Source organism: Carassius carassius, chromosome 34 (genome assembly GCF_963082965.1).
Source record: "Carassius carassius chromosome 34, fCarCar2.1, whole genome shotgun sequence".
Taxonomy (NCBI): domain Eukaryota; kingdom Metazoa; phylum Chordata; class Actinopteri; order Cypriniformes; family Cyprinidae; genus Carassius; species Carassius carassius.
In genome coordinates this window covers 14,058,245-14,074,807 of record NC_081788.1, presented here as the reverse complement: position 1 = coordinate 14,074,807, position 16,563 = coordinate 14,058,245, and the positions used below count along the sequence as shown (strand labels likewise).

At 37.4% G+C, this 16,563-nt stretch overlaps 1 protein-coding gene across 1 annotated transcript in view; it reads right to left on the bottom strand.

Moving 5' to 3' along the window:
* The window catches only part of LOC132114442 (importin-11), a 146,488-nt gene that overhangs the window by 122,826 nt on the left and 7,099 nt on the right, over positions 1-16,563 (bottom strand). The window contains exons 2-4 of the mRNA XM_059522565.1: positions 14,259-14,405; positions 2,274-2,374; positions 1,309-1,381 (exon numbers count right to left, since the gene is read on the bottom strand). Of these exons, the coding sequence (XP_059378548.1) occupies positions 1,309-1,381; positions 2,274-2,374; positions 14,259-14,396 (312 nt within the window). The 5' untranslated portion in view covers positions 14,397-14,405. The remainder of the gene's footprint in view (positions 1-1,308; positions 1,382-2,273; positions 2,375-14,258; positions 14,406-16,563) is intronic.

Sequence of the window (16,563 nt, the reverse complement as noted above, 5' to 3'; positions counted from 1 at the left end):
GGTCTTTGATTGCGTTTTGTTCAGTTTTTTTGCCAAAGCAATTTAACACTCAATCCAAATTACAAAGCAATGTTCTAACAAAGATTATAATTGCAAATTAGACCAAAGTTCCATTCAAGTGATCTGTTTTGTAATAATAGGAATAAGTGGTTTTCTCATTTACATTTATGCATTTAGAATACATTTTATTCAAAGCAACTTCCAGTGCTTTTCGTGTATACATTTCACTATTATGAGCATTTCCTGAGAACTGAACCTGCCATGACCTTGGTGTTGCTAGCAGCACGCTCTTCCAGTTAAGTTACCAAATAAATACATTAATAAATATTTATAATATTTTACAATTATTACAATTGTTGCAAAACCCTTCACTATTTATTTCTGTATTTTATTTTTTATTTCTCTTTGTACTTTCACATTGTTTTTCCACTTCTGCATCCAATATGGAAATAACAGGGCAGTGTTCATGTACTACATCTACTTTAATCACTAATGCATGCAAGTCTCTAGCTATTTGTGCAGTGTCAGCCATGATCTATAATAAGAAAGCACATTTAAGCCTACAATTAATTTTCATGTGCCTGTGACGTTACTCCACAACAAGAATTGAGCACAGTCATTAGCCAATAATAAACCAATAGTGTGCAATACCAACCCATTCAAAAACCCTGCAGAACACAGAAACAAAGGTACTGAAAAATGCATTAACAGATGAGAAAAATATGATAAATGGATGTTCAAAAGATATGCTTTAACTTGTCAACATAATTGCTTGTGTTATCGTCTTCTAAATTCCCTCAAAATCAACATCAACCAATAATCAAAATATTAAGTTACACTTAACTTATCAATTACTACCAAAGTTACTAGTTAAAGTACCTATTGCTATTATAAGAGCAGCAGATGTTGATTCAAATCCATGGCCGTCATACCTCTTTATTATAATGGCTTTTCTTATAATGATTCAGGCTTTATTCAAACCCAAGGGTCAAATTAATGCATTGTATAAAAGTACCCCCCAAAAAAATCAATGTCTCCAGGATTGCTCAGACTTTAGTGCTTTTTGACTCCAGGCACATTGATCTTTCACTATCACAGGAATCACAGATCAGACTCCTACCCACTGAAACAGAGGAGTTTAATGGTACTGAAAAACATTTCTGATTTTATTGGATGACTAATCATAAATAGAACAGGAAGAGCACATGGTCAGGGAATGAACTGCATTTCTCTTCATGTAGCAAGTGTGTGTCTGTTTGTGTGTGTGTCTATGTGTGTATGGGTATATAACCGTATGTGCACACTAACCTGGTTGACCGGCTCGTTAAAATTAGTGATGAGCCCTGCACGAAGAGATGACTTCTCTTCTTCTGAGAGAGCACTTGAGAGGAGAGAGAGAAAAACAGAAAATAAAAAATCAATTTCAAATGAAATATTTTGAATGGAACCTGGATTTTAATCACTGCAGTTCCAACTGGCACTAATTTAGTTACGACAAGAATGCAGAAATCACTATAACGAAAAAAAAAAAAAAAAAAAACATGTAATTTCACATTAGACAGTGATTTTCTTAAATCTTTAGTTCACCCAAAAATATTATGTCATTAATGACTCACCCTCATGTGGTTCAAAACCCGTAAGACCTCCGTTCATCTTTGGGACACAGTTTAAGATATTTTAAATTTAGTCCAAGAGCTTTCTGTCCCTCCATTGAAACTGTGTGCACAGTATACTGTCAATGTCCAGAAAGGTAAGAAAAACATCTTCAAAGTAGTCCATGTGACATCAGAGGGTCAGTTAGAATTTGTTGAAGCATCGAAAATACATTTTGGTCCAAAAATAGCAAAAACTACGACTTTATTCAGCATTGTCTTCTCTTCCGAGTCTGTTGTGAGCGCGTTCACAACTCTGCAACTCTGCTGACGTGTTAGCTTTGTTATTGGGCGCACCAGAAAACACGTCAGCAGCGTCGTGAACGCACTCACAACAGACCCGGAACTGTGTTCCGAAGATGAACGGAGGTCTTAGGGGTTTGAAACGACATGAGAGTCATTAATGACATATTTTTCATTTTTGGGTGAACTAACCCTTTAATGTACTGTTATTAGTTGTTAGATTGAGATTTTGCTGGTCTGCTTTGATATAAATGTGATAATGGTTCTATGTGGGCGATGAAAACATCTCTGAAACAAACATCACATTCATCTCAGAGTTAAAGCAACAACCTTGATGGAAAAGTCTAGAAATGTCAATGAAGAATCCGATGTACTTACTGGGGTGCAACTCTTCTCCAGTAGCGATCAATACCGTTCTTGAAATAAAGGACAGCTAGCCATCTCACATTGACGTCCAGCAAGTGATTATTGAAGATGCTCTGAACAAGACCAATGAGAAAGAGTGAGAAATGAGCCTATAAACCCAAAAACCATCAAACTTTTGGGTGAAGTGAAAAGTTGAATTGTCATACTTTATTCCATAAATAGTTACAAGCCACCATATGAACTGCATATTATATATATATTTATATATATATATATATATTTTTTATGTATAAAAAATTCAAGGCTGCATATATTTGATCAAAAATTAAGAAACAGCAATATTGTAAAAAAAAAAAAACGTACAACTCAAAAAAACGTTTTTTCTATTTTAATATACATTAAAATACAATTTACTACTTTGACGGCAAAGCTAAATTTTCCACATTACCCCAGTCTTCAGTGTCACATGATCCTTCAGAAATCATTCTAATATAATAATTTGGTACTCAAGAAATATTATCATCTTAAAATGCTTAAAATATAAAAAAAATATAAAAATATGATGGCATTGCCAGTACAAATTATCGAATTATCAACATTTTTATGAGAAAAAGATACAATATAACTATTTAAGATTACATGTGAGCTTATGATTATTTGTCAATATATGAATGTTTCATCACTGCCCTAGCCTCTCAACTAATGGCGGATGAGGGGGAGTGTCTGATGGGTTTAATTCTTATTTTATACCTTTTTTTTATCTTTTTTTTGCACTTCAATTTGACGCCACTAGTGCAAGAACTTACATGCATTGCCTTTAAAAATATGCAACAATGCGAAAAAAAAGAGGATGCATGCCTTTCCTGAGGTGAAGCAAGGTAGGTTAGTGAGACAAAGGTCCAACACTGAATAATTAAAGGCTATTCTACAGAGGAGTGAGTTTCGAGGTTTAATCCAGCATGTCAGGTCCGGAATAAGAGCGCGGGGAACAAGGAGCAGGCCAAGGAATGCTAATGCTCATTGATAAATATGTAGTAGCAGCTGCGTTCAAGAGGGAGCAGCTCTGACGCAGGGCCACCAAACCCCCAAACCCCCACACTCGGCTGCTCCGAGACCAGGGCTCATTCCACTCTGCCAGATAAGAGGCCATACAGACACCCATTTCCTACACAAAGTGATGAGCAATGGGTAATAAATTGCCAAGGATAGAAAAAATCTGTTCCATGAAAAAACAAGAACAATGAGGGCGCAATAACCAGCTTGTGGTTCTCGTGTGATGGGTGAATATCATTTCGATAGACAGCTGACAAGTAAACATGACTCAAAAAAAAAAAAAAAAAAAAAAAAATGACTCGCCGCCTCTGTGTAATTCACTTTAAGGTCAACGAAAGCACCATTTGTGTAGGCAAATAGGCTAAATGAGAGTTCATACAAATCAGGCTGATTTCTTTGGGTGACAGACTCGAGTGACAGCAGGTTGGCTCAAATACAAACTGATAAGAGAGGATGATGGGACATGACAGCCAATCTTATAGCACTGCAGTCAAAGTTAATGCCTGCAGAAATCGTCAACAGGAAAAATTCTGCTGATACGTAGGATTGTGTTCCATTCCTTTGCAATCCTATTTCATGCTAAATCTCAATAACGAAGGAGACTGGGCCAAGTTTGAAGGCTTAAAGGATTTGAGAGGACATCTACACCACCATAGCCAGTGCTGTATGACAACACAGCCCCCTCGGGGGACGAGAGGGGATGGACTGGCCAGGCCTGAGGGGCCACAGACACCTCATTCTTTGAAAGAGCAAGAGATTTATTCATACACAAACACAAAAGCAGAAACCGGCATTTCTGCAAATCCTGAAGATCTATTTTTCAGCAGGATGTACATAGCCTACTACTACTACTATTACTAAAATGAAACAAACATCATTTTTAAAGAAATAAATCTGCTCAAGTGAGCTCATGCTACGCTGTCATTTGAACTTTGAGTCGAGCAGATAAATGCTTTATGTGGCCTAGTTCAAATGAGTAACGCCGTTTCGTTTTGCTTTTGGCCGAAAAAACATTATATCGAACTAGGGCTGCACGATATTGGGTAAAAATGACATTGTGATATTTTATTTTTCTTAGATATACTGTATATTGCGATATGAAATCTAATCAAATTTTTCCATACAAACAAAATTGGGGTGAGCACACTTACATTCTCATTTTAAATGATTTAACATCGACACCATCGTGTCAATTGATTAATATTCGCGAGGGAGAGAGAGCAAGACAGCGCTCGTGTTGTTTGAAGCGTTGATGAGCGCTCTCTCTCTCTCTCTCTCTCTCTCTCTCTCTCTGTCTCTCTCGCTGTCTCTCTCTCTGTCTCTCTCTCTCTCTCTCTCTCTGCCCTGTCAAAACTTTCACTCTATGATGGTTAAGCTGTGCAATTAATCACGGGCCGGGGAGCAGCTGCGACAGCCTACATCGCACATCCTGCGAAGTGACTATCGTGGATTCGTACATCGCGATATCGATGCTTAAACGACACATCGTGCAGCCCTATTTCGAACACTTATCAAACTCATGTTATCATTTTATCAAGGAAAATTCTATCACAATAATTATCATTATCATTTTATCGCCCAGCCCTATTTACATTTATTCATTTACCAGACGCTTTTATCCAAAGCGACTTACAGATGTGGACAGTGGAAGCAATCAAAAACAACAAAAAGAGCAATGATATATAAGTGCTATAACAAGTCTCAGTTAGGTTAACAGTACACGTAGCAAAAAAAAAATCTATACACATACAATTGCATAATAAATGAAAAGAAAATAGAATACAAAAAGATTAGAAAGGTAGTTAGGTTTTTTTAAATTTATGTGTTTTAAGCCGATTCTTGAAGATGGCTAAGGACTCAGCTGCTTGGATTGAGTTGGGGAGGTCATTCCACCAGGAGGGAACATTTAATTTAAAAGTCCGTAAAAGTGACTTTGTGCTTCTTTGGGATGGCACAATCAAGCAACATTCACTTGCAGAACGCAAGCTTCTAGAGGGCACATAAGTCTGAAGTAACAAATTTAGGTAAATGGGTGCAGAGCCAGTGGTAGTTTTGTAGGCAAACATTAATGCCTTGAATTTTATGCAAGCAGCTATTGGAAGTCTGTGCAAATTGATAAACAGAGGTGTGACGTGTATTCTTTTTGGCTCATTAAAAATTAATCTTGCTGCCGCGTTCTGAATTAATTGTAAAGGTTTGATAGAATTGGCTGGAAGACCTGCCAAGAGGGCATTGCAATAGTCCAGCCTGAATAGAACAAGAGCTTGAACAAGGAGTTGTGCAGCATGTTTCGAAAGAAAGGACTTGATCTTCTTGATGTTGAATAAAGCAAATCTGCAGGATCGGACAGTTTTAGCAATGTGGTCTGAGAAAGTCAGCTGATCATCAGTCATAACTCCAAGGCTTCTAGCTGTTTTTGAAGGAGTAATGGTTGATGTGCCTAACTTGGTGAAATTGTGATGAAACGATGGGTTTGCTGGAATCACAAGCAATTCTGTCTTGGCAAGGTTGAGTTGAAGGTGATGGTCCATCATCCAGGAAGAAATGTCTGTTAGACAAGCTGAGATGTGAATAGCAACTGTCGGATCATCAGGATGGAATGAGAGGTAGAGTTGAGTGTCATCAGCATAGCAGTGGTATGAAAAGCCATGTTTCTGAATGACAGAACCTAATGATGCCATGTAGACAGAGAAGAGAAGTGGTCCAAGAACTGAGCCCTGAGGCAGTTAGATGTTGTGACTTGGACACCTCACCTCTCCAAGATACTTTGAAGGACCTATCTGATAGCTAAGACTCAAACCATTGAAGTGTTGTTCCTGAGATGCCTTTTGCCAGTAAGGTTGATAGGAGGATCTGGTGGTTAACCGTGTCAAAAGCAGTGGACAGATCAAGCAGGATAAATACTGAAGATTTGGATTCTGCTCTTGCCAGTCTTAGAGCTTCAACAACTGAGAGCAAGGCCGTCTCAGTTGAATGCCCACTTCTGAAGCCAGATTGGTTGCTGTCAATGAGTATGTTGTTTGTGAGAAATGTAGAGACTTGGTTGAACACAGCTCGTTCAAGTGTTTTTGCAATGAAAGGAAGAAGGGAAACTGGTCTGTAGTTCTCTAAAAGAGATGGGTTGAGGTTGGGTTTTCTTAACTTGCCAGTTATATCAAAAGTTATTGAAAAATGGATAGCAAAACAATTAATAAAGCATCTAAATATATGCGGCTCCCCTCTGCATCCAATGAAATTTGGTTTTCGTGCTCATAATTCAACTGAAACAGCTGTTAATGTATTTATGGAAAAGGTCAAACATTCATTAGACACTCATCCTGTTGTTGGTGCTGTTTTTCTAGATCTGAAAAGGGCATTTGATTCTGTCAATCATCAGATGCTCCTGTCTAGATTAACACATTTCAATTTCTCCGAACAAGCCATCAGCTGGATGAACTCGTACTTAGCCAATAGAATACACTGTGTCTCTATTGACAACATTAAATCTCCCTATTTAGAATGTCCAGTAGGGGTTCCTCAAGGCTCCATACTTGCACCTATTCTTTTTTCTTTATGCATTAACGACCTGCCTAAAGTATGCCAAAACATCAATATATTAATGTATGCAGATGATGCAGTAATTTTTACACATGCAAAAACTGTTCAAGAAGTCTCTCAGTCACTTACATCTGCACTGAGCCATGTAAAGGAGTGGCTCATTAAATCATGTCTACTACTGAACCCTAAAAAAAATGTTTGTATGATGTTTTCTAAGTGGCAGATTAAAATGACTAGCTCAAATATATTTTTAAACCAAGAAGAACTACAGATTGTATACGAATTCAAATACCTTGGCATTGTATTAGATCCAACACTATCTTTTAAAAATCATATAAAAAACTTATCAAAAACTGTTAAATTTAATCTTGCTAACTTTAGATATATTAGACCATCTCTGTCACATAAAGTAGCCAGAATGTTTCTTCACTCTATGATCCTTTCTCATATTGAATATGGTTTTACAAACTGGTCACTCACAAATGCCACAACGCTCAAAAAAATGGAGTCACTTTTCAAACAAGCTATAAAATTTTAGACCGGAAACCACTCTCATATCATCACTGCTTAATATTACAAAAATATAACCTACTAAGCTTTGCAAATTTCTTAAAGCTCAAATATGCCTGTGCTATATATAAGATCCTACATGGTCTTGCCCCACCCCCACTAAGTGATTACATTAAAGTGAAAACAACGGGCGGAGGCAGAAGTGTAACCAGGGCCTGCACGAGAGGTGATTGTGTGGTGCCTCACAGACGTACAGCACTTGGAAAATATGTACTATCAATTAAGGGGACAGAGATCTGGAACAAATTACCGGTTGCTGTGAGAGAAAGCCCGACTTTGTCCAGTTTTAAGAACCAACTTAAACAATGGCTTAAAACAAATCAAGTATGTGCCCACTAATGATAATTGTTGTAATTTAGATAAATGGGTACGGTTCATTGTATTACTTTATAAGTGTATGTATGTATACCAAACTAGATCAAGCACTTGGCAGCATCTAATAGCACTTTTAAGAAATTGATAATGTACTTAATGCACTTTGAGTAGCACTTTGTGTATGTTTATATGTGTGTGTCTGTCATGTATGAGTATGCCATATTAGATGCCCTGTTTGCTAATTGCGGCATTTCTTATATGTTGTTGTTAACTGCAGTGTATTTTAAATTAAGTCGAATCATGTTTAAATTAAATGTTTAGCTGTGTTACTAGGTATTGATGAGGACCTCACATGGGACTACAAATGTAAAATAGCCTGGGGGCTAACTTTGGCATATGTACATTACTGAAAAGCTATGTTCATTCATATGCATTGTCCCTTTTAAATAAAATAAAAAAGTAGTGGAGTTATACGTGGAGTTAAGACTCTTCGGTCTCTTCACACAAGGAGGGCTTAACTGGAGGGCTGCCGCGACCGCTGCCGCGGTATACTAATCTTTTTTAAACCCGACAAAACGGAAATTGAATTCAGCTGAACGCACTTTACTGTTTATCACAACAAAGGTCTAAGCAAGCACACAACACTGACAACGTATGCGATAGAGTACGAGACCAAACGCAGCACTTCTCAACACAGTAGACAAACAAGTGTCTACTAGCAACGACAACTGCGCTAAATACTAATGAGACAAGAAATAAATACACTTACAATCTGCTTTTAACTCCCGCTGATTTAACTGCTTCTCACAAAGGGTATTTCTTTACACTCTCTTGGCTGGCGCTTGAACGCACTTTACTGTTTATCACAACAAAGGTCTAAGCAAGCGCACAACAATGACAACGTATGCGATAGAGTACGAGACCAAACGATAAGCCCTATAGATAATTAGTTCAAATTAAGCATTTTCCTTTGTTCCAGAAGCTTAACCTACTAGCTTAACATAAAAAAAATCATATGCTAGATTTTGTGATCAAGCATTGAGGAAGGGGGACAGGATTCTACAAAGTGATACCTCAGTAAAGATACCAGGCTTTGAACTGTATGTGTAGTACAGAGCAGTGACTCAATAGGGTAATGGAAAGCTGGCTATATTAATTTATTAGTTTTAATTTATTTTAAGCATGTAATGAAACTTTACCATCATCTATTTTTAAATCCATGTTAAAGCTCTTAATGTGAACAACAAAACTTACCAATTCCATTATTTCACAAATATTTTAATACCTTCTTAAATGTTTTAACGGCATCAAGAGAGGTGAAGTTTTTTGAACTGGTACTGACCCTAGTCCTTAAATCAGCATTCTGCTCCTCGTGCCAATGAAAACTCAAGCTCAAACCAAAAAATATCATGCCCCGGGACAGCACAGTCTCCATTGTAAACACAACAAAGTGGTTCAAATGTCCTCCCCATCTGCCTTCGTTCAGCATCTGAAAGGTGGCCAGATTTGACATAAAACTGGAGAACTTCACCTCTAAAGATGAAAACAAGAACTTGGGATGTTTGTAAGGAGATAAACCATGGCATGTAACCGAATTATACGACTTGCGTTCAGAAGCATTTAACCTCTGTGCAGCTCAAAGAGCAATACTAATTCATCTGCAACCAGTATTTCAAATAAATTAGCGCATGTCTCAGTGCAGAGGACGAAAAAAATAAATTGCCCAACATTATGAAAATGATTTGGATTCAGTATGCAAAATCAATGCCCTCCTGGACCACTTAGACCAGTGTTGTTTGGTTAGTCATCCCTGGCAGATGCTGAACTGCTCCATACTTCATTGGTTTAAAAAGCTTAATTTTTTTATTTTATTTTGTACTAAAAGTGCTCATAAATAAAACAGTGGCATGGCATGAAATGCAAAATAAGTCATGACAGTTAATGGCCATCTGGTGAGGGTGTCACGGTCTGCCCATAGCTCAGGTGGAGCAGCCTCCAACTAAATCTCCCTCAATGTCACGGCCCAGCAGCCAAGAAACCACTAGGGTCTAGGGGTTCGCGATAAATATCGTAACAGTTAACAACGGCTACGTGAAGTAACAGCTGCTCTATGTGAAACCACGCACCTGATGGAATTTACCGCTGATTAGATAACCGGCTTTACTGACGAGATGCGCATTAATTATTGTACGATATTTATCGTGCACCCCTACTAGGGTCATTTCTATTATGCGGCACGTTTTCATGTGCCCGTCATATGTATTACAGCATATTTAGGATAAAATATTAAACAAATGACTTTTAAAGATGGAAATCATATTGATTAGGGTTGCACGATCATTAATGCGCATCTCGTCAGTGAAGCCGGTTCTGTTATTAGCGGTAAATTCCATCAGGTACGTGATTTCACATAGAGCCGCTGTTACAACACAGAGCCGTTGTTAACCGACTAGCTGCGCAAATAAACGCTGAAAATGAACGTGGATTTGCGCAGCTAGTCAGTTAACGTTTATTGTGCACCCCTAATACTGATACATTTATTTTCAAAATAAGGTAAAAATAAAGGTGAACTTTGACTTTCAACACCAAAACCTGTGAATTTATTAAGAAATGTTGAATTACTCAGGATATATCCTTTACTAAACTTGAACTAGAACATGCTCTCGTGTCTGGTGGTTTGAAAAATGCATTATTTTTCACATAATTTACATTATTAAAATACCTTTCTCCCCAGCACACAAACGAGGTGATTTTCGGCACAAATGGCTCAATTAGTTCCGGGTTTGATGAAAAACGAAAAGTGTTATGAAAAAAGTTCTTCAAAAAGGATAAAAAAAAAAAAAGTAATAATATCTCCCTGGAATTTGAGATTTGTAACTTCGTAGATCTTTTTTATGCCCAAACATACACACTGACTAAAATTCAAAAAGTGAAAAAGTGTAATACAGTGGCTTTCAACCTGTGGTCCGTGGTATTGTGGTATTGCAGGTGGGCCGCCAATTATTTTCTGTTCATTTCCAGTCCATTCTTGAGCTGTGAGATTAAAAGAAATCTTCATAAAAATCACGATTTGAGCGTGCACGATGTCTAAATCGCTTTATAGCACGATTTTCCGCGGCCCTGACCTCCCGTAGTATGCTATCAGAACCAATCAGGGGTGCGTTTCCCAAAAGCATCGTTAACCAACTATCGTTGCAAGTTCCGTCGTTACAACGTAGTTCAACGATTCGGTGTTTCCCGAAACCATAGTTCAAACGAACATTCGCAAACTGCGTCGCAAACTTCGTGGGAACAACAGCTCTTCACCTGTGGTTAGAGACATAGTTCGTCGTTAGTTTGCTGTGTCGACGTCATTGATTGCGCCGCACCTGGGCTGTGTTCTATTCAGAGCTATCGACCCTATGCCCTATTCCTTTAGAAGATTTCACTATCCACTTTGAGTGATTTAAAAGACTTAAAGTTGTGGTTTAAGTTTATAACATAATTCGCCTTTTTTATTATTATTACAAATTCAGTTTGAAACTATATAGCAGCGTGGCCCTCACGATTATTCTCCCTTCGAAGTGCTCTCTGAAAGCATTAATCTTGCAGATTAGAACACAGTCATTGTTTCGTTTGTGCGAAGAAACGGTGAGTTTGTCAAGTGAGTTATCTTTGTAAAAACATTCCAAAATACATAAGTCTCATATAACAATATTGGTAAAACAGTGTGTCAGAGGTTTTCACTTATATTAAATGTTAACACTCAAATCACAGTATTTTTATAGTAAATTAATTTTTAATTTTAAATGAATGTACCTAAATAAAGTTAAAAAAAAAAAGAAAGTATAAATAAGTGAGTGATTTCGTTGATTTTACAGAATTAGAATATAGAATACTCTCTACAAATGTGTTTGTGTGTGAATACATGTGTATATATATATATATATATATATATATATAGAGAGAGAGAGAGAGAGAAAGAGAGACAGTATACACTGTTTGCAAAAGTTTTTTTTATGTTTTTAAGTGTTCATTTAATGCAAATCGGCAAAGAAAACAAATATTTAACAGAAATTATGTCAGATTAAACAAATGGTTTAAACTGCAGTGGTGGCTGCTGCACAGGTGACAGGACGTATGGGCGAAGAGGACATGTCTCCAGCAGCCAGCTATCACCAGAGCCATGCACCCTCTTCAGCCACCTGCAAACTGCAGAAGTGGCCCACACAAAACAGTCATGTGTGCTTCCATCACCCACCCATCAGGCCATCACCCACCACCTCCATAAATTTCCAACACCATAATAATGCAGTGTAGCTAACAACTGAATTTAAAGTGTTGTTTCTTCTTGGATCTGCGACACATGGTTTCGGGAAACAGTCGTGACTAGGTCGTTCGTTTTCATGATGATGCATCATACTATGGTGGTTAATCAGCGAGTTACGTCGTTGTATGGGAAACGCACCCCTGAATGCATTGCGCCTAGCGCGAGAACAGAACAGACTGGGCATATGCCTAACTCCAGGTTCACACACTGTCTGTGATGTGCCTTTTTTCCGAGCCCATGTTAACGGATCAGAGCGTTCACACTGCACGCGGTAAAAGGCTAGAAATAAAAACATGCGAAAATAATTCATATCTAGCACATGAGCATAGAGAGAATTGTGAGTGCACAGGACGCAGTTTAAATGAGAGGAGACACGTTTTAAGTGCGCACACTCTCTCCGCGCAGAGCAATGTGTATCTGAGCAACACGACTGGTTTTGTGACAGCGCAAAGGAAATCTGCGTGCGAACAGAGAGATTCGTGCTCGTGCATTATTTGAATGTGCTTTCGCGTTATATTTATGCGCTATCGCTGCTGACCGCATACACATTCTGTATACACTGCAAACACCTGAGGCACCGCTACAATTAATGAGCTCCATGAACAATGCATGGCAAAAAAGAAGAAAAAAAGTCCCTGTACACGGGATTTATTTATTTTTTTTTGCCATAAGTCTATGCATTTTGTTACATCTTTACTATCGTGATAATTTTGACTTATGTCTGTTCTAGAGACGTTACAACTTTTTGATAAAGCTCTAATTGGTTTTCTTTTGGAAATATTTTTCAAATTAATCCTGAATGCATTTATGACTGTAAAAGCATATCGGTGTGTGTCACAATCGCAAAATTGATCAAAGAAATCGCGATAGGTTTTTTTTTTCTCTCCATATCGCACAGCCCTAGTTCATTCAATAAATACAGTTATCAATCTAGTTTCTGAGTACTAAGTTATTAATCCAACAATAGCGGGGTCAGTTTTTTTTTTTTTTGAAGTGGGCCGCGCAAACATATGTGTGTGGTTGTGTGGGCCGCAAGTTGAAAAAGGTTGGGAACCACTGGCGTAATAGAACCCCTTTAATACTTTAACTAATGGAACCTTAATGTAAAATGTTACCATGTTCTTTTATAATATCAATATATTTGTAATGTCCCTTGGCTTTAAGCAACAAGATTTAGTTCACTAATGACATCATACATAAAGAAGTGACATCATTTTGACAAGAAAACTATAAACCTTAGTAGATATTAATGGTTTTTATTTTTTTCAATTCTGTAATGTTTTGTGGTATTAGTCACACTTTATAAGAAATGACCACATTATTATTCTCCGCTAAGGGGAAATGTGCAGTAGGTTAGAAACAGAAGATGGATGAAATGGATCAGACTTTTGTGCTATGACTGTCTGCACTCAAGCCAAGATGATTATTCAATCTCTCTGAGGGGAAAGTAATTGTTATGCAGGCTCTTGTGGTGTCTAGCTTTAGGGGCTGGCGATATGACCAAAATCATAAACAATTTAGTGACTTAAATGTCAACTTTTTTTTTGGTGGACTTGGACACAAACCTACATGTAAGGTTAAAACAAACATATGGCAAACAAAAGTCTGCATCAGTACAAAACAGCTTGCAGTCATTATGTAAAAGTGAAAGTGAAGTGACATTCAGCCAAGTATGGTGACCCATACTCAGAATTTGTGCTCTGCATTTAACCCATCCGAAATGCACACACACAGAGCAGTGAACACACACACACACTGTGAGCACACACCCGGAGCAGTGGGCAGCCATTTATGCTGCGGCGCCCGGGGAGCAGTTGGGGGTTCGATGCCTTGCTCAAGGGCACCTAAGTCATGGTATTGAATGTAAAACCTGAGTTAAAAAAAAGAAGAAAAAATCTTACTAGATAAACTTTTACACAAACCTGCAACAGAACATCAGCTGAAATCCATATCAATGAGCAAAGTTGATTTGCTTTATATAAAATCACTAATATAATAAGATTTTTAACATGAAACAACACAGCTGAAATGCATAACAAAAGTAAAAAAGGGTAAAAGCCTCATAACAAATAATTACCGTATTTTCCGGACTATAAGTCACACTCAGGTGCGCCTTATATTCAGAAAAATACGGTACCTACATTCCCACATTTACTCTGTACTACTTCACTGCTAAACTGCTCATATTGAGTCTGTATGGGGCGGATTCTCACCAGCAGCACTGAGTAGAAGCCGGGCTGGGTCTCCCACTGGCGAAGCTGCTCCTCTGCAGGCTTCAGCACAGCTGTGTCCTGACTGGTGGCCTGGGTCAAAGCCTGCAGCACCACTGAGCTGGCGCTCTGGATGTCCATTAGGTAAAGCTGCAAACACAAACAGAGCTCACAATACGGTTCATTTTGAATCTTAATAGACTCATAGTTCACTTTGATACCCGCCAGAGACCTTTGCTTTTATGAAACGTTGAAAATAATACTGGAGTTCTTTACCTACCAAAAGTTAACTACAGCCTGTACTTACAGTAAAATACAGCTAAACAATATATAGATTTGCACTACCGTTAAAATTATTAAAATTTAAAGTAAATTGTATTTTAATATTTTAAAACGTAATGTATTCCTACATTGGCAAAGATAAACGTTTTTTGTTTTTTTTTTATAATTCATTCTAATATGCTGATCTGGTGCTCAAGAAACATTACCATTTGTTTGTGTGTGTGTGTGAGTGTTGTTTAATGTTTTGTGGAAACTGGTATTTATGCCATGATTCTTTTGTTAAACAGAAAAATTTAAGGAATCTTTTGTAATGTTCATGTCACTTTTATTGTGATTATTTACTAATTTCATGCATTCTTGCAGAACAATACATTTAAATAGATATTAAACTATAAAAATAGATTTGTAAAAAAAAAAATTACTGACCGTTGGCAGTGTGTATAATACACACATACATACAAAAATACACACATATACACACACACACACACACACCCCTTTGTTTGCTTAACGAAAAAAAAAACTTACTATCTTTACCATTTATTATTTTACTGTTTATTATTTTACAATGCTTAAACTAGCACAAGTCATTCTTGAATTTTCTTACAAAACCCTGAAAACTGGACAACAGTTACATTATTTTGTGACATACTCTAATAAGCAAAACTCAAAACCATGGTCTTTACTGTCTCACAAAATGAAATGTTTATGTTTGAGGCATATATATCAGCATGTAAAGACTTGATGGGCCTAATGGATGAAAGACAGTTCTGTCATCTGTTCCTAAAATCCTGGTGAAAACCATACTAAAGTCTGCATCATAAACCCAGGCTTGTTTTATTTTTTATTTCATCCAGGAAAATAAAATCAAGTTGGAAAACTCTCCTGTGCAACTCTGCCCCCTATTGGTGCTTTCAGGGACCTGTCCAGAATAATGCCAAAAACAAGACTAGTACAGCAGCAGATGGCTTTAGAGGTTCCCATCTCATGGACAAACTGGAGATAGTCGGTTTAATGGCATCCATGCTGTGACAGAAATGAGTCCCATTTTTTAAATCACTGGTAAATAAAGCACAGATGCTGTGCATTTCCAATTATGAACTCAAAAGCATTTGCCTTACGTGCTGCAGAAAGAATACACAATTATAAGCAATGCTTGAAGTACAAACTCATAGTTATAAGAGCGATATGTGTGACTACACTGCAAAGTGCAAAGGTGTTTCAAGCGGTGATGTGTTAGTTCCAGGCAGTCTTGTGTGTAAAGACTCAAGCACCTCATCTTTGGTGTATACAATAAAATACGTAAAAAAGAAAAAAGTCTTTGTGCAAACTGCTAATTTATGAACCTGTCCACTTGGCTGTATGCACCAGATGTTAGATCATGCAAACAACAGAATGTAGGTTTGCTGGTTCAGATCTGGGAAGTGCATAATATGATAGTTCACTCCAACAAAAAAGGACAAAGGATCTTGCTTCAGGTTCAGGTGCTTGAGCAGAATGTTATCTGGATTTGAGGTACTGTGACATATTTCGCTGGCCTTTAAAACATGACATGTAAGCTGTGATCAGAAGTAGCCTGTGTGTGTCAAACATTACAAAGCCACTAGAAACAAATCTGACATGAGGTCAAGCCTCAGTTGGTCCCTGCTGGAAGATGTCATATAAGCACATGATTCTGTGGGACAAAAGCATATTTCTCCATTGATACATAAAATGCATTGCAAGTAGCATGAATAACAGCTTTCTATCATAATGTAATTACATATTCAATACATACGGTTTTGTTTTCCAGTGTTTATAACTGTCAGGCCAAGTGTATAACAATTGATTTAACACTATATTATCAACCCACATCAGTCGTCTTACTAAACTACTCTTAAAGGGATAGTTCACCTAGGGCTGTGACGGTGTCTGATTTTTACCACCACGGTAGTCATGGACAAACAACCGCCGGTGGCACGGTGTTGATATATATATATATATATATTTATAAAATATAAAATATAAAAATATAAATAAAAATTTA